Raw genomic sequence first — 26,431 nt, forward strand, 5'->3', positions numbered from 1 at the left:
AAGAATCGGTGGGACCGATTTTGACTTTAGGTTTAGGTCATATGTGGATATGAGAAAGTAGTTGAGGATTTTTGGTGCATATCACTAAGCACTTGAAGCAAGAGGCTCATTAAGCAACACCTCATCCCTCCTTGATAGTATTGGCTTTTCCTATAGACTCAATGTGATCTTGGATCACTAAAATATAAAATGTAGAGTCTTGAGCTTTTGAGCTTGAGCCAATCCTTTGTCCTTAATATTTTGAGGGATCCACTTTCATCATCCATGCCATGCCATTCATTGAGCTTTCCTGAAATATTTGTCTGGGAATAGTATTAGCTCAATGAGCTATATGTTGATATGAATTACCAAAACCACCTAGGGATAGTTGCACTTTCACTCTCCCCCTATTTGGTATTTGATGACAACATATAAATCAAAGCTTCGACAAATGATAATAAGATTGAAAAATATCGTCGCTTTGAGAAGTATGTGATAAGCAAGAGCTCCCCCTAAATTTGTGCATAGTTTAAGATTTTCTTTGGACTGCAAATGCACAAGGAGTTAGGCTCATGGGTTACTCTTCCATGTCACATACATCTTGGTGGAGCGCTCAAAATAATAAAGATTGAATACATGCACTCATCACCAAGCAAAGTGAATGATCATATAAGGATAAATAAGATAATATCATCTAACAAGCATAAGTGTAGCTTATGATCAAACACATGATCATCAATGTCTCACAGATAATAGCATAGTATCTCAATCAAGCAAAAGCAAACAAAGTTCAACCAAGAAGACAAGAGAGAACAAAAGCAAACTCTCTCTCTCGAAGCCTATGATCTATACATTTTTCTCCCCCTTTGGCAACAAGTTACCAAAAAGTTCCTAGAAAATGCATAGTACTATATCGTCTCTCAGGCTTGGTCTTCAGTTGGTGGTGTAGAGATGGCTCCTTGGACGAAGACTTCAGTTGATGTGGATGGAGCTGAAGGAGTTGGTGCTGGAGCTGGTTGCACTAGAGCTGTAGCTGGTGCAGATGAAGTGGCTCTGGTGTCTATCACTGGCTCTGCAGCTGATCTCTGAGCTCGAGGCACTCTGGCAAATGCATCAGTAGTTGTCCTGCCCTTCCTCTCCTGCATGTCATCCTGTAGCTGCTCCACAACTGACTGAATCTCAGTTACTTTGACATCTAAATCATAGAATTTTTGTTCCATGATTATTTCCAGGCTCTCCTAGTTTTGAGTTAGGGTGGACAACCCCTTCTCAATCCTCAGAGTTGATGCTATCAAGTAACCAAGTTGGTCCTGCTTGCAAAAATGCTAGACTTATGAAACCCAGCTATGTAAAGCTACGTTGTTTCCTTAACGCTAAACTAATCCCCCCCCCCCTAATTTTCAGGGGGTGGGCCTGGGCCTATTTTCCCTCCAACCAAATCAGGCCATGTCACTTTTTACGTAGGTTACGTAAAAATCTTTACGTAGATGTAGCAAAGCTCGTCCTGCTTGCTCTTCAAAAAGTATTCAGATGCCTCCTCTAGAGTTGGCATCTTGGCAGCCTTCTCTTTCTTTGCTCTTGTGGCTGCTTTTGGCAAATTGCTAGGAGTACTTCTGTTGCCATCATCTGAGGAACTGGAGGGACTGCTGCCCTCACTCATCTGAATCTGCTCTTCTTCCCTGTTCTGGCTGTCACTTTGGTCTGACATGATGAGAACTCTGACTGCTGACCCTGTGAATAGTTATGGATGAGATAGAATGGATGAGCATCACAAAATGCGGAGATTTTTGCAAAAGAATGATTCAAAAACTTAGTTTTAGTTTTCCACAGAAAGCATTTCGGATCAACCGATTTTCAAACTCGGTGATACCGAAGCAGTTTTGGAACCTAAACTACTGATCTCGGTCAGACCGAGTCACAGTTCGGTGGCACCGAGACTGCTAGGGTTTCACTGAGTCCTAAAATCGGTCACACCGATTAGCAATTCTCGGTCGGACCGAGAGTTACTAGTGCAATGGCATTAGCCGAACCGGTGGGACCGAGTTTTTCAACTCGGTGGGTCCGACATGGTTTTGGCGGAAACCTAACCCTAAAATTTCAAATCGCATCTATTCTACGGATTGTTTTGACTGGATAGATGTGTTTCAATGGTGGCAAGAATCATAATGTACACAATGTGCTGAGAATCAGACGAGGATAGCACTGTGATCGAGTTCATACCCAAATTCGGCGATGAACTCGCTACGGCGGCAACGGCGGGGATGAAATCCATTGACGGCGGCGGAGACCAGTGACAGGAGGCGGCTGGCGACGAAGTCGACGATCCGGAGACCTAGAAGTCAGAGCGAGCAATGAGCAGGCGAGAGGTTTGGAGAAAGTTTTCCAAAATTTTGCCCGTGTGTATATATAGCCCGACACTGTCGGTGTGACCGAGTTGAGCAACTCGGTGGCACCGAGATGCATAACTATTGACAGTTACAACAACTTAGTGAGACCGAAAAGTTCGAATCGGTTGCACCGAGATTGAAAACCTAGATCGACTTAGTGATCTCGGTATGACCGAAATGGAAGAATCGGTCAGACCGAAAAACACAAACAAGTTTTAGAAGTTTAAGTCTATGATGAATCGGGGACTCCAAGTGCTCCTCACACAGAGTGGTTCGAATCTGACTTGATCAAATTTTGTGATGTAGCATGAATAGAGTTTGAGACAAGAAAAGCATAGATAGCTAGAGAAGGTTCTTAGGCATTCTTGTCCATCCACTTGGCAAAATAAAAAGAAACCAATCAATCAAAGCAACAAGTGGATGTCCTCGAATGAGTTAAATATGCAACCAACATGCTCACACAATAAGATGGCAAATGAAATATGTGGCAAAGCATACACAACCAATTCTAGCATCCATCAAACAATTGGCGATGACTAGGTCATCTATATATGAGTATATTATCTTAGGAGTCAAATTAGAACATTTGATCATAGGTCATACTCATCATTTAAGCTCAAGTGGGGTTACCACTTTTACATAATGCATTGATGTGTTCACATCATTAGAGTTGCTTTGACACAATTCTTAGAGTTAAGCTCCCCCTAGATGTGAGATCCCCCCTTAGAGGGATGAACTAACCTTGGGTTTTGTCGATGATGACTTCATGTAGGTGTTGAAGATGTGGATGCTTAATGTTGATGTAGATCATTTGGAGCAATCCTTTGGAGTGAGTTGCACTTTCAATACCTACATGGGTTAGTCCCACAAGGAACAAACAAGAATATCCATAGACATAGAGTGATGCACACACAAGATGATGTCCATGAAAACATTAGGTTACCTTGTCCCTTGCCTTACCAACATGAGGGTTTGTGACTCCTTGAACTAGTGCAAGATATGGAAGTTGATTGCACTTGTCCTTGCCATAATGATATGAGTGAAGAATGTTGGCGGAGTCACCCTCAAGAACTCTCTAGTTCTTCTTCTTCGGGATCCACATCATCTTAATGGGAATCCTTGGAGTTGTAGTTGTACTTGATGAAGTAGAACTTGACGTAGTCTTGGGAACCCACTTGACCAAGGCCTTAGGTGCTTCTTCAAATGCATCAATCTCCTCGTGAAGCTTGTCCTTGCCTTTGTTCTTGTGGTCTTGAGGTGGAAGATCATCTTGTGCTTGTGTTCCCTTGAAGGAAGTAGGATCATACTTCTCTTGTTGAGGAACAAACTTAGTCTTGGGGTATTGATCTTCTTCCCACTCAACTCCATTGGCATTGAACTTTCGTTCAAAACCAACACCTTGATTCTTCCGGTGCCTTCCTTGCTTGCGTACAATTTCCTCGAATTGCTTACTCCCGGCAAGGCTTTTGTAAACACCTTTCTCTATAATTCCCTTTAATAAGCTATTTTCTTGCTCAAGTGTAACTTGTCTAAGAGATTCATTAGTGGAATCAAGAGAACTACTAGAAGCAACAATATTGGATTTAGCATTATTATTGTTACTACTACTAGAGGAAGAATCCTTCTTGTTCTTGTTACTAGACTTGACTTGAGGCATGTAAGTAGATAAGAGTAAACGCTTGGCAATGTAAGAAGAACTTTTCTTGCGAAGATCATCATTGATTGCCATTAAGAACTCATGCTCTTGCTCAAGATTGAGCTTTTCAAAGCGTAACTTCTCACGAGTCCTCAAAAGTTCTCGATGATCCCCTAAGATAGTTTCATGAGCTAACTTAAGAGTGTTTAGTTCTTTAGTTAAAAGCTCAATCTTCTCCTTATCATTGCCATTCGTTTTATCTTGTTTAGCATGATTAATTGACGTTTCATCATAGTATTCATCACTAGAGTTGTCAATAAGTAAATCATCCTCACCTAACAAGTCATCTTCATCACTATTGAAATCAACATACTCGGGGTGAGTTCCCTTAGGGCCTTTAGCCATGAAGCATCTTCCAATTCCTTCATTTGGTGAATCAAATATGTCGTAGGAGTTGGTCGACACAAGTGCTAGACCGGCAACACCTTCATCTTGAGTATGTTCGGAGTCGGAGTGATAGCTTCTCTCGGAGTGATGTTCAGAGTCAGAGCCGGATACCCATTCACCAACATGAGCTTGATGTCTTTGTTTTGTGTAGCTCTTTGATGACTTGTCCTTCCTTTCTGAATCCTTGCTTCTCCGGGATGTTCTTCGTTCATAACGATCATCTCTACTCCTTCTCTCTCTTGGTGGTGATTCTTCTCTTCTACTTCTTCTCTTGGGAGAATCTTCTCTTCTCTTGTAGGGTGCCGTACACTCATTGGAATAGCGTCCGGGTCTCCCACAATTGTAGCAATTGCGCTCTCGACTGGAAGATCTTTTGTCATTGTAGGACCTTGACTTAGAGCTTCTTTCTTTGCTTCTACTCTTGTAGAATTTGTTGAAATTCTTCACCATTAAGCTCAATTCTTCATTGAAGGTTTGTTTATCACTTGATGATGTAGGAGCTTCACATGAGGCTTTGTAAGCATCACTTGACTTGTTGTGAAGTTCCTCTTTATCCTTGAGTGACATCTCATGAGCAACGATTCTACCAATGACTTCTGTTGGCTTGAGATTCTTGTAATTGGGCATCATTTGAATCAGTGTGCACACGGTATCATACTTTCCATCCAATGCTCTTAGGATCTTCTTGATGATGAATCTGTCGGTCATCTCTTCCCTTCCTAAGCCAGCAATCTCATTTGTCATAAGAGCAAGCCTAGAGTACATTTCAGCGACACCTTCACCATCCTTCATTTTGAACTTGTCAAGCTGACTTTGGAGCACATCCAACTTGGATTCCTTGACGGAGTCGGTACCTTCATGCATATCAATCAAAGTATCCCAAATTTCCTTTGCATTCTCAAGACGGCTGATTCTGTTGAATTCTTCGGGGCACAATCCATTGAAGAGGATATCACAAGCTTGAGCGTTGTACTGCAGCATCTTCAATTCATCCGCGCTAGCTTCATGGTTTGGTTCCCCCCCATCAAAGAATTCACCTTGTAAGCCAATACACACAATAGCCCAAATGGCGGGGTTATGTCCGAGAATATGCATTTTCATCTTATGCTTCCAACTAGCAAAATTAGTGCCATCAAAGTAAGGACCTCTACGGTGATAATTTCCCTCGCTAGACGCCATACTCTCCTAGGTTGTGAAACCAAGGCTATGACCACCAAAAGCTATGGAAATCAAAGCAAATGGAGACCAAAGCTCTGATACCACTTGTAGGACCTTGAAGTATGTCTAGAGGGGGGTGATTAGACTACTTGACCAATTAAAAACTTAACCTTTTCCCAATTTTACACTTTGGCAGATTTTAGCTATCTTTGCACAAGTCAAGCAATCTTCACACAATTCAAGCAAGCATGCAAAGAGTATATGAGCAGCGGAAATTAAAGCATGCAACTTACAAGAATGTAAAGGGAAGGGTTGGGGGATTCAAACGCAATTGGAGACACGGATGTTTTTGTCATGGTTCTGATAGGTGGTGCTATCGTACATCCACGTTGATGGAGACTTCAACCCACGAAGGGTAACGGTTGCGCGAGTCCATGGAGGGCTCCACCCAAGAAGGGTCCACGAAGAAGCAACCTTGTCTATCCCACCATGGTCATCGCCCACGAAGGACTTGCCTCACTAGCGGTAGATCTTCACGAAGTAGGCGATCTCCTTGCCCTTATAAACTCCTTGGTCCAACTCCACAATCTTGTCGGAGGCTCCCAAGTGACACCTAGACAATCTAGGAGACACCACTCTCCAAGAAGTAACAAATGGTGCGTTGATGATGAACTCCTTGCTCTTGTGCTTCAAATGATAGTCTCCCAACACTCAGCTCTCTCTCATAGGATTTGGATCTGGTGGAAAGAAGATTTGAGTGGAAAGCAACTTGAGGAAGGCTAGAGATCAAGATTCATATGGTAGGAATGGAATATCTTGGCCTCAACACATGAGTAGGTAGTTCTCTCTCAGAAATGGTAAGTTGGAAGTGTAGGTTTGTTCTGATGGCTCTCTCCACGAATGAAGAGGAGGTGGAGGGGTATATATAGCCTCCACGCAAAATCTAACCGTTACACACAATTTACCAATCTCGGTGGGACCGAAACAATAAACTCGGTCGGACCGATTCAGTAAACCTAGTGACTGTTAGTGATTTCGGTGGGACCGACATGCAACTCGGTGGGACCGATATGGTTAGGGTTAGGGCATAACATAATCTCGGTGAGACCGATTACACAAACTCGGTGAGCCGATTTTGGTAATTAGCTAACCAGAGAGTTGGTCAGGCAAACTCGGTGGGACCGATTCGCTCATTTCGGTGAGACCGAAATGTTACAAAAAGGAAACAGAGAGTTTACATTGCAATCTCGGTGGGACCGATCACTCACTTCGGTTAGACCGAAACGTTACGAAGGGAAACAGAGAGATTACAATCCCATCTCGGTCAGACCGAGATCCCTATCGGTGAGACTAATTTGCCTAGGGTTTGTGGCAGTGGCTATGACATCTGAACTCGGTGGTGCCGGATAGAAAGAATCGGTGGGACCGATTTTGACTTTAGGTTTAGGTCATATGTGGATATGAGAAAGTAATTGAGGATTTTTGGTGCATATCACTAAGCACTTGAAGCAAGAGGCTCATTAAGCAACACCTCATCCCTCCTTGATAGTATTGGCTTTTCCTATAGACTCAATGTGATCTTGGATCACTAAAATATAAAATGTAGAGTCTTGAGCTTTTGAGCTTGAGCCAATCCTTTGTCCTTAATATTTTGAGGGGTCCACTTTCATCATCCATGCCATGCTATTCATTGAGCTTTCCTGAAATATTTGTCTTGGAATAGTATTAGCTCAATGAGCTATATGTTGATATGAATTACCAAAACCACCTAGGGATAGTTGCACTTTCACTCTCTCTCTCTCTCTCTCTCTCTCTCTTATGTTCTTGATATGGCACGATCTTGATGTACCGCGAGCTTTGCTATTCTTATGATGTTTCTCCCCCTCTACTTTCTTGTGTTGAATTGAGTTTTCCCTTTGAAGTTATCTTATCGGATTGAGTCTTTAAGGATTTGAGAACACTTGATGTATGGCTTGCATGTGCTTATCTGTGGTGACAATGGGATATTCATGTGATCTACTTGATGTATGTTTTGGTGATCAACTTGCGGGTTTAGTGACCTTGTGAACTTATGCATAGGGGTCTTGACTCTCTGGTAGAAACTTTAGGGCACTCTATGAAGTTCTTTGCGTTGGTTTGAATAGATGAATCTAAGATTGTGTGATGCATATCGTATAATCAAACCCGTGGATACTTGAGGTGACATTGGAGTATCTAGTGACATTAGGGTTTTGGTTGATGTGTGTCTTAAGGTGTTATTTTACTACGAACTCTAGGTCTGTTTGTGACACTTATAGGAATAGCCCAATGGATTGATCGGAAAGAATAACTTTGAGGTGGTTTCGTACCCTACAATAATCTCTTGGTTTCTTCTCCGCTATTAGTGACTTTGGAGTGACTCTTTGTTGCATGTTGAGGGATTATTATATGATCCAATTATGTTATCATTGTTGAGAGAACTTGCACTAGTGAAAATATGAACTCTAGGCCTTGTTTCGAAGCATCACAATACCCTTTCACTCACTTTTACCACTTGCTACCTTGCTGTTTTTATAATTTCAGATTACGAAAACCTATATCTACCATCCATATTGTAGTTGCATCACCATCTTTTCGCCAAACTGGTGCACCTATACAATTTACCATTGTATTGGGTGTGTTGGGGACACAAGAGATTCTTTGTTATTAGGTTGTAGGGTTGTTTGAGAGAGAGACCATCTTCATCCTACGCCTCCCGCGGATTGATAAACCTTAGGTCATCCACTTGAGGGAAATTTGCTATTGTCCTACAAACCTCTGCACTTGAAGGCCCAACAACGTCTACAAGAAGAAGGTTGCGTACTAGACATCAAGCCCTTGATCAAAGCTACATTGTCTATCTAAATCAAACTCAATCTGTCATTTGTGAGATCATCGAATCCAAAAAATTCAAATTGATACTCACACTCATACACAAACCAATGAATGGGCTTTACAAACAAGGATCCTACTATTACCTTCACCAATCTAATACCAATCCATTGTTGAGATGAGATTGCCCCCATACGACAGTCTTTGAGCATACATAAGCGATAAGTGGAGTATTTCCTTTGTTCTCGTACACACCTCCACACATGGACATCAAGACTACCTTAAAGGGGCTCACAGTGGCATAGTCAGTAATAGGACAAAACATATCCCATAGACATATAACACATCCCGACATTGCACATGGACAACAAAAGACGTGCATTGCATGTTTTTTCATTCAACTATTTGGATTTTCCACTAGTTCCACCCAAACATCGCCATCTGGGCCGGTCTTGGCATGCCGGCCTGTTAGTATACATGTCCATCCTGTCACGATCCTGGCATAGCACATGGGTGAACGGGCCATGTCGGCACAACATGTTTATTTTTTGCTGATTTTTTATACACATCTGACACGACCCAGGTAGCTCGGTTTGGTTCACCTAGACCTAGCCAGATGGGCCCGTCCCGGCTTGGGCTTAAGCGTGTCAAACACGCCACGGCCCACCACAACATGCTTACTACATAGGTTGTGCCCGACGGCATGACCCCTGTAGTAAACGGGCCAGCCTGGCGGCATGTTTAGCCCGCTGGCATGTGTAGGATTTAACCTATTGAGCTGTTTTGCGCCTATATCAACCTATTGGGTTGGTTTGCGCCTATATCAGCCTATTGGGTTGTATAAAAACTAAACGGGTTGTGTCATGCGGACACTCATGCCCAGCCTCGTGGCCTAGGGCTATTGGCCCGGCACACCAGGACCGGCCCATTTGGCCAAGTTTGGTTCAACCTCAGTTTTTCTCACAACAGAAAAAACAAATCGATGTCTCAAAGAAAAAAACAAATCAAGGAAAAACAGGGGAACAAATCTGGACGTGGATAGGGAGCGCTTGGGTGCTCGTTCGTTTGATCGGGCACACCTTCCCTTATAGGAAGGAAATTCCCTGGTCTCCTCTAATAAGGAAATCTGCCAAGATCTCTATCACATGCATTTATTCGTGTTTTTTTCTTTCTAAAAGCCATAACTTTTGATTCGATTTTTAGAATTCTAATCCGCTTTCACCGTTGGGTTTATCATCATGATTTTTCAAAAGTAGATCTCATATAGGTAGGTTTCATAGAACTTTTTCTATGAGCAACTTTGGATGCAATGGAGGCAAATTTAGTTCCATAGGGAAGCAACTTCTTCTTTTTGGCCTAATAGGACTGCCAATTAGCTTGGTTTGCGTAAAAACGAGAAGCATCACACAAAACATGAGGCACATTTAGTGCTACATAGAAACAACTTCATTGCACTATGTGTATCTGTGAATTTTGCTACCATTATCCCAACTTGCCTATCATGGCTGCTCAGTTGCGTATTGTTGATGGTCAATTCCCTATGGTTGATGCTTAGTTACCTATAAATACTATAAATTGACTATCATGGATGCCCAGTTGTCTGCTATTGATAATTAGTTGCTTATCGTTGCTTCTCAGTTGGCTAGATCTACTATATCTAAATAGCTAGCCCCCACTACTAGGAATTCTCTAGCTTCTTCTTGAGCCACATCACCCAAATTAATTTAGCCCTTGGATATACTAGATCAATTAAGAATATTCGTCAGATCAACACACTCAAAGCTACTACATCTACCATATGTAGTAACTGCGGCATGCAGTATCTCCAGCCTACAAATATTTTACTCAAGGAAAAAAATACTGATGCATGCATGTAGCTCATAGCCTCATACTGGTGCTCTATCTATGAAAGAAAAGTGAGTCGTGCATGCTTATTTTATTTTGTTTTGGTCTAACTCTGAATTACAGATAGAGATATTTATTTATTTATTTATTTATTTGTAAAATACCGATAAAGAAATTATGTTACTAGAGGAGAAGCTATAAAGACAGTAGCTAAATGGTTCATTCAGTGCAGTTTTTTATTTCATACAAAATCCCGCTGCAACGTGCGGGGCATTTGCAAAAATAGTTGCCTCCAATATTGTGAAGTTGCTTATCAATGTATTTCTAAGTTGCTTACAATCACTATGAAGTTACCCAGATTCAACACCAAGTTTCCTACCATAACAATGCTTTCAAAAAAGTTGCCTACCATAACTAGCAGTAGCTGACAATAGAGCATCAATGGTAGATGATTTTATAGTATTATAGCCAATTTAGAAATAACGACACATGAGCACCAACAATAGACAACTTAGAAATATCGGCGACGAAGTTAGGAGAATGTTAGAAAAAATTAACTAGGACACAAAATATAGTGAAGTTGCCTAGTTTTAGCACTAAAGTTGCCTAGTTTTAGTACTAAAGTTGCCTCCTAGAAGGAAAATTGCTTATGATGGTGACGTGATGTAATCTCTATTTTAAAATCGTTCACTATTACTGGTTAGTTGTTTATTGTTGTTTAATTAGTTACTTTTAATAGTGTGAAGTTGCTTTTGTTTAGTGTTAAAGTTGCCTCATCTAGTATTAAAGTTGCTTTAATAAATCATCAAAACCTATCTATGTGGGGTTTAGTTTGAAGAGTTCGTTGCGACCTGGCTAGCCAACACCTGCACACTCAGTGCCGTTGGCGGGCAGACTCCCCCACACCAGATCTAATTTTGAAGGTCTCATTGCAAAGAACCCAACGGTGAAAACGGTTCTTTCCGACACTCGGTTCAAAAGTTGTAGCTTTCTGAAAAAGATTGAAACAGAATAAATGTGTTACGTTAGCACATGGGTGTGCACAAGTGTTGTTTATCCACGTGCACGCGGCGAGGTCCCTACACACTGTCATCATCTGATTTGTTAATAGTCACTTGTGTCATACCCACGCTAACTCTTTCTATCTGGAGGTGGAAGACGTGTATACTAATTTATCTGTAGTGTGTGCGCTCGCGATGACAAAAAAGCGCAGCTGCACTTTCTAGTGTAGCTGGCCAAACGGGCCGGCCCAGCACAACCCGGCCCGCCATGGCACGATTATTAGTCGGGATGTGTCGTGCCGGCCCGCATTCTGCCCCCTCCGGCCCAAGCACGGCCCAGGAGCCAAACGGGCCGGCCCGACGGCATGCTAGGCACCTGGCCCACTAGCTTGATGGCCTGCTAGGCTCTTTCTTGGGCTGATTTTGGTCTGCTGGGCTGTGTTTTATGTGTTGTATATATAAGAAAATCTGGATAAGAAATAAAAAAGATAAACGGGCCGTGCCGTGCCTGCACGCATGCCCAGCCTTCAGGCCCAGGCATGGCCCGATTAGAGCGTGTCGGGCCTGGCCCATCACGTGCCATGCCAGCATGCTTGCGGGCCGGCATTATGCCAGGCCCGGCCCATTTGGCCAGCTATACTTTCTAGCATTTAGGAAAAAATCCACCCCAACGCTGGCAGTTTTTTTTTCTTTTTTTTTGAAGCTTCAACGCTGGCAGTTCAGCCCTCGAACAACGGAGAAGGCCAGCTCGTCGGAAGACCTTCGACCACCCCGGCGATCTCGAGGGGCAATCAATCCGGCCGACGTTCGCACGGCCGCCGAACGCCGATTCACCATGGCTGGGGCGGAATCGGCCGGCCTGCGGCGCGGGGCGGGGGCGCGGAGGAAGGCGAAGGAGGCAGCGGTGGGCGCCGCCGCGAGGGCGCTCTTCTACCCGACGCTGCTCTACAACGTGGTGAGGAGCAAGGTCCAGGCCGAGTTCCGGTGGTGGGACGAGGTCGATCAGGTGCGTGTGCTGCCGCTACCATAGATCGGCTTTCCAGCAGCCTTATCCCGGGGGAGACAAAGATTGAGACTACCTAGTGATTTGTCAGATGAGCAAGTAATTTCCTCCATCGCGGTGAACTTTTAGATGCAAACGCGTTATCATTTTGTTTTAGTTTAACGGAATTAGAATGCATTATTTGGAGTGAGAAGAAACATTTATCTGAAATGTGCTAATCTATTCCGTGGGGGTGTCAGAGTTAGCAACTAGCAAATCCAGAATTGAATGTACCATGTTTGGGTGCTCTCCATATGATGTTGGTTCCGTTTTCAGTCATTGTCAGAAATTAAAGAGTTACACTATTCGCGGGTCTGATTTGATGTTTTCCAACAATTTCATAGTGTAAAGTTGTGTTCGACTTTATCACTTCTAATAGCTAGATCACAAATGTTTGCTTATAGCTGCACTGACCAGACGTTTAGGCCTGCCTGATGCATTTTTCTCTCTTAAAACACGAACGAACAGAAATCAGAATTCAGAAGCCAAACCAGAAATAGTCCTATTCGTTATTAATGGCTGTTGTGCAATGGTGAAGTGAGAAACAAGCGTTCTAATTTCAAATCTTGACTGGCTTAAGTTAATGTATATGGTACTTTTACATTTGCTCATTTGATTGCTGTTTATTATCAGTCTTAGTCACGGTTCTACATTGTGTCAGTTTCCCCATTCACACACTGATTACTGTGATCATGACCATGGTATTTAGTGCGGATTAGTTGCTGGTTCTGCATACTTCTTTCCATGGATGTGAAGATCAAGATTTGGATGTACTCACATTTGCCTTTAGTTTTGCATTATGTGATAGTAATGCAATCTTTCTGTTTGAGTATTTATTTCATTCAATGAGATTGAAACCTATTACTAGTTTCTATGCTCTTATTCTAACTGATAAAGATAAGATGAATATGTGTCCTTGATGTAAACATTTTCTCTTTACCAGTTCATTTTGCTTGGAGCTGTTCCATTCCGTAGGGATGTTACACGCTTGCAGAAGCTTGGAGTACATGGCGTTGTAACCCTGAATGAACCATTTGAGACTTTAGTACCATCATCAGTATATAAGGCAAGTAACACACAAATAATTTTATACTGTATGTAAAAGATGAATAGCATTGTACAGAGCCTCCAACCCTTTATAATTGCACGGAATTGTGTCCACACTCTAATCATAACTGTTGCAATTTGAGTCATGACCAACTGGTATTCCTTATGACATAAGTGCTCATCTGTTAAAAATTTACAGTCGCGTGGGATTGATCACCTTGTTATTCCTACAAGAGATTACATGTTTGCTCCATCACTTGTGGATATTAGTCAAGCTGTTGATTTCATTCATAGTAAGTGGGCATCAGAGTTTGTCCAAATTGATTCTTATTAACTAAGCAAATATTTAGTTCATTATGCAGAATGGATTATGACATTACTGCCCATTCACAACATCACTTTCTGTCAGATATTAAAGATTTTCAATTATAACTTTTCATGCTTAATCAGGAAACGCATCTCGTGGGAGGATGACATATATTCACTGCAAAGCTGGAAGGGGACGGAGTACAACGATTGTCTTGTGCTATCTGGTAAGGTGTATTCTTCTTCTAGAGAAACTAACATGTCAAACATTCAGCTAAAAACTTGAGATTCATAGCAGGCAAGGTTCCAAATTTGTGGTTTTCGCACCTTCAAGGCTATAATCTAAAAAAGCTACAGCGGAGATATTCACTAAAATCACGCTTTCGGGGCGAAGGACCCGAACTATTCCTAGCTATTTAGATCCTTTATAGTGATAACAAAATTATCACATACCACTTATTTGGAATTAATTTTGCATTTTGCTTCAGTGGAATTTTTTATGCTTGATTTTTATCAGGTGAAGTACAAGAATATGACACCTACCACAGCATTTGAGCATGTGAGATCTAAAAGGGCTAGAGTGCTGCTGACCCGTTCCCAGAGGAAGGTACTGGACCTAACTCATTTCTGAACTTACCGACTCACTGAACTAGCAATGTTTGGTTTTGTTGCTCTCCAGTTGTGTTGTTTCTTGGATGTGACAAGTTCCATACATTTGTCCCTCAGGCCTTCACTATTCCCTCCGTCCCGAATTAGTTGTCGTCACTAAAACGTGTCTAGATAGTGACGACAACTAATTTGGGACGGAGGTAATATTATATACAGATCGACATAAGTTGCCTGTGATATCAACATATAGCTGGTGATAGCTGATAACTAACTGAAACAGAAAATATGTTGCACTTCAGCGCCTTCTCCCATCATTTGGCACTTATCTTTGTTAAGGGATTAGTTGAACTGGCTTCCATCAAGCACAAAGGGAACATCGCTGCCAGGAAATATGTTTGTTCTAACTCTTTGCACCTGGACCAATGACCTGTAGGCTATATGCCATATGTAAAAAATTTTGATTCTTTTGTGGTTTGATCATTCGAAGATGATTAAACATGGAACTCATATCCTATCTGTAAATCAATGCTGCTACCTGTAAACCGCTCGGATCGTGACATGTTAGCCACTTTTATCGCACAGCTGCACTAAATTTATATAATGTGGACCAAACTCACTCCCAGTGGACCTAATCCAGCCCACTAATTATAGAATGAATTAAAACGAATTATCTACTTTCCAGCAGTGCGATCACTGTAGAACTTCGGAGGTGGTCTTGAAAGAGAGGCAGCTCCTTATGTGCCCATGTTGGTCCCTTGGTAGAAGATGGTTTAATTACATTAAATTAAATCAATACCTGTCGAAAATACTTAAATATATTCCTGTCTGGTGGCCCTGATAATGGCAGGTGGTTCAAGAATTCAGTACGAAGGTGGCTGGAACAGCAGCAGCAACATCATCATCTCCATCAGGGGATGCGGTACCGCAAACTGAAGATGGCTCTGGTTTGCCAGGCGTTATCAGGGAGGATGCCAGCTCGCCTTCTCACAAGGCCACCCCATCAGGGCCAATGATGAAGAAGATGCTGGCATGCCTGCTTCCTTCCCCGATGCGATCTGGCGGCGACTCGCCGTCGCATGCCGACCTGCGGGCACCCTAGCGCCGTACCGTACCGGTCCCGGTCTCAAGTGGTTCGTCGATGTGGAGCCGATGCGATCGATTCCTCTGCCGGAAGATCTTCCTAACCGTGCCGCTCATCCTGTTCCTCATGTGTTCTCACGTTGCTGTGTTGGATCAAAGTTCATTTGGTCCATGCTCCGTGCATACATCGTTGCTGGGGGCTGGTTCTGCATCTTGTGCTTGCATGACTGCCCTTGTGTAAGTTTCTACAGAAGTACATAACCAGGACCTCTGCTTTATTTATTTTTGTAAATAAAGTAGCAACTGTTTAAACTTGCAAGGCCAACATACAACTTCTGCTGAAGACTAGTTGCGGAGTTTCGAGATTGGTGAAATCGGATAAGTTGCAGAGTTTCGAGATTGGCGAAATCGGATAAGTTGCGGAGTTTCGAGATGGGCGAAATCGACAGTTTCCATGGGAAAAAGCTCTGTAGAATTTTCTTGTGGACGGCAGCGCCCGGAATAATCTTTTCTGCTTGAGTTGGGCACCGGATCTGTTCGGGGGAAAGTGAACCCCAGTTGGGACAGCAAAATCGGTGCTCCAGCCCTGCAAGTTTCCTCCTGTCGCCGTCGGGATGCGGATCGCCTGATCGGATCTTAATTTAGGATCTGGATTGGTGATGAGTGTTGAGTGGGGTCACCGACAAATCCCCAAAGCAAATGGTTTGGTTTTGCTTTTCTTCTCTTCTTCTCTGATGATAGCTGCCTCTTGCGACACCCTGTTGCCACTTGTCATGAGAGGTTCTTTGATCATGCCTCCCTTTTCTCGACTTAATTAGTATTCACTTGGTCCCAAAATAAGTGTCTCAATTTTGTACTAACTTTAGTATAAAGTTGTACTAAGCTTGAGACAGTTACTTTGGGACGGAGGGAGTACTATCTCTAATAATTATCTAAAACGTCTTATGTTAGTTTATATAGGGAGTGCTTTTGAACCGTGGCCTTTTTTTTTTTTTTGATCCGTCGACTGTTGATACAGCACCAACCTAAAACTATAACACTTATCTAACTCGCCAATGAGAACTATTTGGAGAAGTTGCACTGATCCCCCACATGTTTTCCACTGCCATGTCAAATCGTTGGGTGGCCCTACACTTGTTCTTATGACAAGATATTTAGATGGATCAACTTATCTTCTACCTAGATAAATATTGGCAAATGCTATGAAAATCATGCCGCTGTTCCCTTTGCATAATATCGAGCGAGCAACACCTGGCGTGTTTCCAAATACTTCTTGATGGTTAATTGTTCATCACCTTTGACCAAAACTATCATTATTGACTTGTTCCACTCCGTCCAAAGCTTTGATTCATTACGGAACTACGTGTCCACAACTACCATCCCATGAAAACATACTCCCTACGTAAACTAATATAAGAGCGTTTAGATCACTATTTTTGTTATCTAAACGCTTTTATATTAGTTTACAGAGGGAGTACAAGGCATTATGAAATGCATGGATTCCTTGTGAACAGCCACACCTTACAGGTTTCGTTTACGTGGTGACTATTAAATAACACAAATAGTACAGTAGTCGACCTCCTCAAATGCCACATGCCCATCTTTGCACCGCCAACCATCTTTGACCATAACAATAACAAATGGACGCCAGATAGACTCAACAACATGTTGGTAATAAACACAATGGGTTATCAAAACCGACCTAAAGTTATTTTAACCCGCCAAAAGAAAACTAATGTAAACCAAAATGATTTTTCTTGGAGGCGACCTTCGTCCCCTATGTTAGCGCGCGACCCCTCTACTCTTCTTCTTCCCGATGATGATCTTCCTCACGTACTTCTTTGTTCTTCCGTCTCGTATCACACCCCTAAACTCTTTTCTCTTGCCTCCTCCATGGGCATCCACCAAATTTCATCTACCCCGAGGCCCGAGCTATCGACCACTTCATTCCTTCGCCACTTCAACGTCCTCCTTATGCCGTCGTCGAGATCCTTCGCCACTTCAAACCAAGACTAAGACCGGAATTCGAACATTCGCACGGTAAACTACTCAATAAAAAGAAAAGGAAAAAACCACAGTCCTTCCATTCTCTCACCATCACAAAAGTCAATAATAATTACTTTCCATTTTTAGAAAGGTCAAAGGCAAACAAAAAAGTAGGGTTTGTGAGGACCTCCCTCCCACACATGCGCAATCGATATACTCCCCATCCCAATCATCACATCTTCGCACTGCAACGTTACACATTGTGTGTTAAATAACACCAAAAATACGGTAGTCGATTTCCTCAGACGCCAATTTGCACATCTTCACACTCGCAACAATCTTTGACCATAAAAATAACAAGTGAACGTGGGCTAAACTCTATAAGACGTGGTAATAAACGCAATGGGTTATCAAAACCAACCTAAAGTTATTTTAACCTGAGAAAAGAAAACTATTGTTACAAAATGATTGTTATTTTTTTTTTGGTGAAAAGAAGGATCCAGAAGGACCCCAACGCTATATTAAGCATAAAGCGATGGCGCATAACATCTAACACCAGGACCCTTAACAACTAAGAAATAACAAACTAGTCCCTGAAGATTACAAAGAGGACCCAAACAGCTGATGCAGATTGCAATCGGGTCTCAAGCCGCTCCTGCACAAACCAAGCCTTGTCGTGGCGGGGACGGCACCACTTAGGACAGCAAAAACTCTATGGCACCTCGCCATGGACCTCATGTTGGAGCTGCACTACCGCCCATTAGGCATCTTAGCCGGGATGAAGAAAGAAAGCCGCCATTCGGCCAGAAGATTCGATGGTGAAACAAAGGCCTCTTCGTGAGAACCACCGATGTTGTGCGCGAACCCAATCATAATTTCCACCACCCCATAACTCCTCCACCACTGAGGTGACCTTGGAAGCATGGAACTTGGAGAGCCTCATCCAGACCTGGGAACCAGATAAGAAAGAAGAAAGAAAAATGAAGGGATTATAATCGATAGACTGGCAACACCAATCCTTCAACGAAATTGCTACCACCTCCATGGTGGCTAGCTTAAGTGGAAGAAGGTTGCAACATCAAGGATCTGAGAAGGCGCCATTTGTAACCCCGACGAAGGGCCTCGGGTTTGCTTCCTTGAAGCACTCTCGGGTCCTCAATCCCAACCACTATGGGTGAGATGAAATGAAGAAGGACGATAACCATATATGGTCTATTGAAAAGGGAGAAGACCCAAAGGCAACCATCAGGGACTCGTCTACTGAACCTACTGCTACAAAGGAACATGAGAACCCCTCTCCCTCACCTCCTCGGATAGCAAGGCCGTCAGATCAGGGAAAGAGATGGGACAATGCAGGAGGAAGAAAGGAAGACAAAGGAAACAAGGAGCGGGTGTAGGAAACGAGGTTGGGACAAAAAAAGATTGTTCTTGGAGGCGACCTTTGCCCCCTATGTTTGCGCACAACTCTTCTACTCTTCTTCCTGACGCTGCTCTTTTTCACCTACTATTTTCACATTCCTTCGTATCGCACTCCTATACTCCTTTCTCATGCCTCCTCTTTGAGCACCCATCGAATCTCGCCCACCCCAACCCATCGCCCAACTAGCTCCTTCACATGCTTCAACTAAACATTCTCCTCCGCCGCCGTTGAGATCCGGTCACCACCGCAATCCACCATCTGGCGTCTTCGGTGAAGTCAAATCAAGAGTAAGATCGGAATTCGAACACCCACACAGTAACTCTCGAGCAAATTCCTCAGTAATACTCAATAGAAAGAAAAATGAAAACAAATCTCACTCCTCCCATTCTCTCACCACCACAAAAACCAACAATCATTCTTTTCCATTTCTAGTTTCTAGAAAAAACGTAAAAGGCAAAACGAAAAAGTAGGGTTTTCCACCCGGACCTCCCTCCCACACACACGCGCACGCAACCGATATATTCCCCCCACCGCACCCCACCCCATCCCATCCCAGCCCAGCCAGCCGTCAAAGCACGACACATCCAGGTCCAAGCAAAGCATCCCCAGCCGAGACCGCGTGCGCTCCACGCAGCAGCCGCCGAGAGAAGTCGCCGCCGGAGAAGGAGGAGGATGTCGTGGCAGACGTACGTCGACGACCACCTGTGCTGCGAGATCGACGGCCAGCACCTCACCTCCGCCGCCATCCTCGGCCACGACGGCAGCGTCTGGGCGCAGTCCCCCAACTTCCCCCAGGTACAGGCCCCCGCTCCCCCCGCTGGTCCGCTCTGTTTCGTTTCGTTTCGTTTCGACCCTGGTTGACCCGCCGCGCTAGATCCGCGCTCGATCTGCCCCCCGCGCCCGGATCGGGCCCGAGGCGGGGGGAGATCCGGATCTCGGCCGACCCGAGCCGCGGATCTCGTGGCCTCCGTGGCGGCGGTGCCTGGCGCCGTTCCCGTGGTTGCTGCTGCTGGTGGTTCGTGTGCAGGGAGGGGGGGTTATTGATGTGAATTATACGAGGCGTCTTGTGAGTTGAACGATGTGTAGATGGTGGAATCGCCGGTGGGATCGGATTCGTTGCCGGCCGTGTGACGCTACTCAACTTACGGTCGAGTAGCTCATACAAGTATCGGAAGTATAGTAGGTTAGTGTTGGGTTACATAGAAATCTCATAGTCGGGGTAGCTGCTAAAGGATAACCGGAGCCTTTGCTGGACGAGAAACGCGCTCATGTCATCGATTTATGTCCGGCCATGAACCTGTGTTGCCTAGGTGTGCCTGATATCGTTTTGACTGTCCTCTTTAATTGCTTGACTGGGAAAATTATTGTCAAGGAATGATGTAGCATTGCCTTGGTTCACTTTGGCTGGTGGTTAAATCATGCCGTATCATATCGTTGTATTCGTATGGTGCTGGTGATAACTATAGTGTCGTTTCATAAGGATCACAATTCACCATGAAAGCCTATTGTACCGTGTCGTGGGAGCTCATGTTTATTATGAGTGTTATTTTATTTTATTTTGCCTGCTTCATCTGACTTTTCCCTTGTTTTCTGCTTCCGGATGCTGCAGTTCAAGCCTGAGGAGATTGCTGGCATCATTAAAGACTTTGACGAACCTGGACACCTTGCACCAACTGGTCTTTTCCTTGGAGGCACAAAGTACATGGTCATCCAAGGTGAACCTGGGGTTGTCATCCGAGGAAAGAAGGTACATTTCTTTTGAAAGAAACTGCCCGCAAACCATCAACGCTTTGTGACTTTTCTGTAACACTCATGTTAGCTTTACCCAGCAAACTGAATTAGTTTATTCTGTTGGTACCGGTTGTTTTATGAATAATTTCTTACCAAACCTCATTCTAGGATCTACTATACCGCTGTACCCCCCGATTAATGCAAGCGCGTTCATCAGATGAATGCTCTCACACATCATCCATTATAAACAGGACAACTCATGCTGCTTGATAAAATCGTGACAGCATAGCATGTACAAGCCTCATATCTATTAGCTCGTACATGCACATTTCCTTTCCCTGTATTGTGTAGACTAAAGGACTTGTAGTTGCTCTATCTTTCCCTGCATGCATGCCATCTATTATAGGTTCAGCTGCTAGATTGTCATTAGTGTGTTTCCATTCTACCGAATGGTGATACTTATTTGCTGATATTCCCCACAAGGAGAAGTTGGTAGTCATTACCCGCATAATGCATTTTAGTCAAGTTGCACAAATCCATATAATGTTACTTCTATAACTGGGACAAGAGAGTAGAGAAGCAGTCGATTTTCCTTTTTTTGCTGAAGAGAAAGAGCAGGTTCTTACATGTTTCCCATGATGTTTCTTATAGGGCACCGGTGGCATCACTATCAAGAAGACGGGCATGGCCCTGATTCTCGGTATCTACGATGAGCCCATGACTCCTGGCCAGTGCAATTTGGTCGTGGAGAGGCTTGGCGACTACCTGGTCGAGCAGGGTTTCTAAGCCCGCCCTGATATGCTGTTATTTTGGTCGTCTGGGACTAAGTTTGCTCTACTGTGGGCTTTGCATCCATCTGCTTGGCGTACCGCATGATATATGCAGTGAATAATTTTAGCTTGGGGTTTGTCGGTTGATGATGTGTCGAAGGGAAAAAATGGATTTACTATGTTTTTCTTTTTAATGTTTGGCATCGCGTCGTATCAAACTCAGCCGCTCTTTCGCTGAGTAATGTACATTTGCCTGGTCGTGGTAACTTGTGGGTTCTGCTGCTGCTTTATTGAAGATGATTGCAATTTTACTGACGTGCTTGCCTGGTCATGGTACTTTGTCATTGCATTACTGTTGTCTGTGGGCTAGCGTTAGATGGTTGATGCTAATAATTGGTGCAAAATTCAATCACCACCCCGCCACGTAACATTACAATTCCATTTGTCAACTCGTAAATTGCGCATCTATGCAGCCATGATTCAACTATTTGTTAACTCGTTTCAGTCCATATTTGTTCACTTATTTCAGTTCATGTTGAAATATCCAAACCATCTTATAATTCAGGATGGAGGTAGTACTTCTGAATTTCTGATACACTCACCTATGTGATATGTTGCCCATACCGTAGTAATAGCTAGGGTTGAAAATTTCCACAGCTAGTCGTTTTAAAAAAATTACCGGAGCTACTCCCTCCATTCACAAATATAAGATGTTTTCAATATTTTAGACCATATATGGATTGAAATGAGTGAATAAATACACTAAAATGCGTATATATACAACAGAATCAGAAAAAAGGTTGGAACATCCAATGTTTTAAGGCGGTAAGGCGTGGCAAGGTGCCTCACCACCTAAATGGTAAGGCATAAGTCAAGGTGGATGCCTTAGAGAGTTCTAAGCAACAGAATGAAGTAGAATTTGGTAGGCAACTATGCGTATACACTACACATCTTGCACTTAGTGTTCATATAGCATCCGTCCTCTCTTCTCCCCAACGGTAATCATGCATTATTCTAACCATCCAGGCTGAAAAGCAGCAAGCAATGAACAACTAAACATGGAATAAGCAGAGCAGAGGAGGGTGGGGGAGAAGGGGGAGGGAGAGGAGTAGATGGGCTCCTTGTTGTTGCCTGTTGCTGGTTGTTGCTGTACTGAAGAGGAGGATGAGGAGCCTGTTGCTGGTTGCTGCTGTACTGAAGAGGAGGATGAGGAGCTGCTGAAGAGGAGGGGAGGAGGAGCTGCTGGAGAGGAGCTGCTGCATAGGAGGGAGCAAATCTGCTGGAGGAGAGGAGCCAGAGAAGGAGGAGATGCGTGTGGGTTGGGGGCTGTTTCTCTCTCTCTTTCCCCCCTCTTACCTGTTGGTGCTAACAACATCTCTATTTCCCACCAAGATTGTTTCCCGCCTAAAACTGCTTTCCTTCCTGGCTGGCAGGCTCAAGGCGTCCAACATGGACTAGGGCACCTACCTGGATGCCTTAGCACCGCTTCAGACGCCTTAAAGCTTAAGGCAGACGCCTTACTCAGGTACCTAAGGCAAGCTGGACCCCTTGAGCTTGCGGGGTGCCCTGACGCCTATGCGTCGTCTAGGCGACACCTTATGGACACTTTAAAAACAATGAGAACATCTTATAATAGTGAATGAGGGAGTAGTTATTTTCATCAGGTCAGAGATACAAGCGAAGTTTGTCGCATTTTGCAAGTTGTACTAAACTGAAGGCACATGGCAAGTTTATGTACCGTCAGTGTAGTTACCTGAAAAGATTGATTAGTATGGCCAATTTTGCACACACAACCTTTTGTGTTTTGAAAGGTTCGTCACACTTCTGTTTTTAAATTCTCACACTATCATACTACTCTGTCATAATACAGTGCATAATAGTTTTGTTTCAAGTCAAACTTTGTAAACAACTGCCAAATCCTTAGAATTTTTTAACTGAAATATCAAATTAATACCGTTAAATTCATTATAAAGTACATTATCAGATTGTACATATTTGCTATTTAAATGTTCGTATAATATTTTTACAAACTTGGTCAAAATTTACAACGTTTGACTTAGGATAAATTTAAATGACTATATTTTGACATAGAGGGCACAATGTATTTTTTAAGAGTACTTTGTGCGTACCATATTTTTATAGAAGAGTAGAAAATGTCTACAATAGTCACTAGAATAATCACAGTCTGATAGTAGGGCCACACCATACCAGAAATACATGGGCACTGTATGAATTATCGTATTTTGTTGGAAAATTCACAAGATGTATTGGACACCCAATAGTGTTGTCCCTATTATTGGATTATCTAGCAGTAGATGTAATTATCCTTTGGATTTGCCGTGCAAAATAATAATTTCTCTGGAGTTAGCCACTCTTGGAGACATCCACTGGGTAACGATGGATGCAGCTAGCCCAGGGTCCATCCATACGTGAAGATGGTTGTATACACACCCAACCAACGGTGTTGCACTCGTACCCTGCACCGAATCCGATCATCCACACCCTATTGCCTTTCTTCATCCGGCCTTTGGCCTCGATGTATGATAACTCATACCACACCGATGATGTCGATTGGTTTCCAAATCGATGCAGCGTCATCTTCGATGGCTCAACATGCTTGTCTGATAGATTAAGACCACGTTGTACCGAGGTGATAACCGCCGGTCCGCCAACATGGATGCAGAAATGCTCAAATGCAACACAAAAGTTGGGGATGTATGGTCTAATCTTCCACCAACGGAGCACCTTTTTCGCCACATAGAAGAACAAAAACTTGAGAAGCTCTGATGCGGGTAGGACAAGAGGCCCGGTTGTCATGATATTTTCCTTGAGTGCGTTCCCAGCGACATCCATAAGGTCTTTAGAGAGAGCAATCCCTAGGTTGCCCTTGTCATCTTCCTCTTGATAAACACATCGGTAAGCAGCGTTGTTTGCCGCAGTGATCGTCCGCGTGAAATGTCCAAGACGAAACCGGGCCTTTGACTTAGAAGTCGATAACAATTTGGCAGCACCGCCTATGCGGAACAAGACGTTAACCAACTGCATAGAACGCTTATTCCCCGCATAGTAGAATGGCCCAATGGTCTCCGTCGACACCACCAACACATGTGACCCCCAAGGCATCACTTGCAACATGTTGCTTGCGAGCCCCACTGCGGTCACTGATGCAGAACACGCCATCCCAGAGAGGTTAATGACACGGAGATCACCTCGTAACTTGTACCTGTTTACAATCATGTCAGCCATAGATGGTACCGGACTAAATGTACTACAGTTGGTGATAAGAGCACCAATTGTGCCGTGGTTGATGCACGTCTTGGCGAAAAGGTCATCCATCACAGAGAAGACCACCAACTCTGCTTCGGCACGTCCTTCGTCAAGCCCACAATGTGGCTCTATATAGTGATGTGCATGCGGGACATGTGTCTCATCGCTCATGCCCGAGCGCTCAAGAACAGTAGCTATGAAGTTGACAGTAGAATTATCAAACAAAGGCGAGACATGTGCATGCTCCAGGAAGGCTGCCTTTGGGATTCTTAAGTTGGAGCTCGGCCGGAAGCAAGCATAGTCAACAAGGTATACAGTTCTACGGCGGAGTGCAAGGTAGATGGTAGCCGCGACGATCGGTAGAACGACGGCAAGGAGTAGATGGATGGGATAGATGGCACTGAGTTGGGGCATAGTCTCAAGTGAAGCAGGTAGCCATGGTGCAACTCTCTTGAGGACGCCAGGTGCGAGTGTCAACGTGGTGACAATTCGCAGGAGGAAGGTGCTGGCAGCGCGGTGGTATAGAAATACGAGGCTCTTGAGATGAGACAGCAAACCCATGGTGTTGGGTGGTTTGGTGTACGTGCATGTAGAGGTGGCCGATCGAGGAGGATATATAGGAGGGAACAGCAAGGGCATATGCTATACTTTGTAATGTTGTACTACTTCAAAACATTTGCAAAACTAAAACCTCCAACCGTGCAAGTGTCAACTGCCCGTGTCCAGCATTTCTTTCCACTCAAAATATTTCTTAACAAAAACGTGGGAGAAATACCTAACGTCATAGGCTAATAGGGAATCTAGATTATTGCTCAATAGTGCATGAACGATGATAGTACGCTGTAGGATGGCTCATTAATTGCGTGCCAGATAAACCATTTCACAGAATATTATCATGTGCACATTTGTGTAGCCCATGTTTTTCACATCGCGCTGCAGGAACGCACTCTCATTTCAGATTTGACGTACGGAAATAATATTCAAGAGGCATAATCTCTACTCTTAATGGAGCAGTTGATAGGATTGGTAGCCTGGTATGGTTTATTCTCATCCGGTTTATGCTCATCCGATCCCAGGAGGCCGCTGCAGATCATGCACTTACAGGACACTCCTGTTTCTCGCCGTCGTCGCGGAACCCCAGGGATGCCTCCGTCGCCGCCGATCCGTGGGAGGCCGCCGCACAACACCACGCACGCATTCGCCTCCGCCGATCTCACGAAGGCCGCCGCGGATCAGGTCCAAATCTCGGTCTTGGCCTCCTCCTATCCTCGCGCCGCCCCTCCTCTACCATTGCATGGGCAGCCCTCAAGCCACCTCGCTACCACCGCGGCCGGTGTCCTCCACCATCGGATGAGCAGCCCTGAAGCCGCCACGTTGCCGCTGCGGCCGATTACAGTTAGATCGGACTGCTGTGGATGGCAGCGGTATGCACTATAGACCTTCCCCTCATGTCGTCACGTTGCCACCATCCTTGTTGCAAACGGCCGAGTCGAGGTAAGGAGCCTCACAACTGGTTTGTCCTATTGCTTGCCTTTCAGATTACATCTTGTTTCTATGTCTCCTCTCGCCGCTACGTCAGGTGACACTCATCTTTGGTGAACAAATTAGCATCACCTGCGTGCTTGCTTGTGTTCGTTTCTAGTAGCCGGCAAGAATCAATCGAGTCTTCCTCTATGTGTGCAACCTTGCCATCATGTGATTGAATCAAGGCAAGGGCAGCCAACATTAAGGATGTGCGAGTCTTGCCGGGATCCGATCTATCAACTCATTCAGCCAGCTATATATGTTGTGTACATTGTACATGCAGAAACCACCAGCTGAGTCAAGGCTCCACCGGCCCTGTGCCAACAACTCAATTATGGAAGCAGAA

General features: G+C 44.0%; 3 protein-coding genes across 3 annotated transcripts; 2 read left to right on the top strand and 1 right to left on the bottom strand.

Moving 5' to 3' along the window:
• Positions 1-11,988: 11,988 nt before the first annotated feature.
• Positions 11,989-16,165, top strand: LOC123162270 (phosphatidylglycerophosphate phosphatase PTPMT2). The gene is made up of 6 exons (XM_044580045.1): positions 11,989-12,309; positions 13,289-13,411; positions 13,592-13,685; positions 13,843-13,925; positions 14,216-14,305; positions 15,155-16,165. The coding sequence occupies exons 1-6, from the start codon at positions 12,139-12,141 to the stop codon at positions 15,404-15,406; spliced, it is 813 nt and encodes a 270-aa protein (XP_044435980.1). The 5' UTR covers positions 11,989-12,138; the 3' UTR covers positions 15,407-16,165.
• Positions 16,166-19,299: 3,134 nt separating this feature from the next.
• LOC123155801 (profilin-1) lies at positions 19,300-21,609 on the top strand. Its single transcript, XM_044573932.1, has 3 exons — positions 19,300-19,588; positions 20,403-20,540; positions 21,176-21,609. Exons 1-3 carry the CDS (start codon positions 19,466-19,468, stop codon positions 21,308-21,310), a joined length of 396 nt encoding a protein of 131 aa, XP_044429867.1. The 5' UTR covers positions 19,300-19,465; the 3' UTR covers positions 21,311-21,609.
• A 1,931-nt stretch (positions 21,610-23,540) lies between these two features.
• On the bottom strand, positions 23,541-25,140 carry LOC123162598 (3-ketoacyl-CoA synthase 4). Its single transcript, XM_044580368.1, has one exon. It carries the CDS (start codon positions 25,120-25,122, stop codon positions 23,659-23,661), a length of 1,464 nt encoding a protein of 487 aa, XP_044436303.1. The 5' UTR covers positions 25,123-25,140; the 3' UTR covers positions 23,541-23,658.
• Positions 25,141-26,431: the final 1,291 nt, after the last annotated feature.

Source organism: Triticum aestivum, chromosome 7B, assembly GCF_018294505.1.
Source record: "Triticum aestivum cultivar Chinese Spring chromosome 7B, IWGSC CS RefSeq v2.1, whole genome shotgun sequence".
NCBI classification, from domain to species: Eukaryota; Viridiplantae; Streptophyta; class Magnoliopsida; order Poales; family Poaceae; genus Triticum; species Triticum aestivum.

What these genes read in the sequence shown, in the direction of transcription:
- LOC123162270 (XM_044580045.1), top strand. Translation starts at nt 12,139, where the DNA reads ATGGCTGGGGCGGAATCGGCCGGCCTGCGGCGCGGGGCGGGGGCGCGG. An exon ending in TACCATCATCAGTATATAAG is followed by an intron (nt 13,412 to 13,591) that starts GCAAGTAACACA and finishes AAAAATTTACAG; the next exon opens with TCGCGTGGGATTGATCACCT. An exon ending in CGATTGTCTTGTGCTATCTG is followed by an intron (nt 13,926 to 14,215) that starts GTAAGGTGTATT and finishes GATTTTTATCAG; the next exon opens with GTGAAGTACAAGAATATGAC.
- LOC123155801 (XM_044573932.1), top strand. Translation starts at nt 19,466, where the DNA reads ATGTCGTGGCAGACGTACGTCGACGACCACCTGTGCTGCGAGATCGAC. An exon ending in AGTCCCCCAACTTCCCCCAG is followed by an intron (nt 19,589 to 20,402) that starts GTACAGGCCCCC and finishes CGGATGCTGCAG; the next exon opens with TTCAAGCCTGAGGAGATTGC. An exon ending in TTGTCATCCGAGGAAAGAAG is followed by an intron (nt 20,541 to 21,175) that starts GTACATTTCTTT and finishes TGTTTCTTATAG; the next exon opens with GGCACCGGTGGCATCACTAT.
- LOC123162598 (XM_044580368.1), bottom strand. Translation starts at nt 25,122, where the DNA reads ATGGGTTTGCTGTCTCATCTCAAGAGCCTCGTATTTCTATACCACCGC.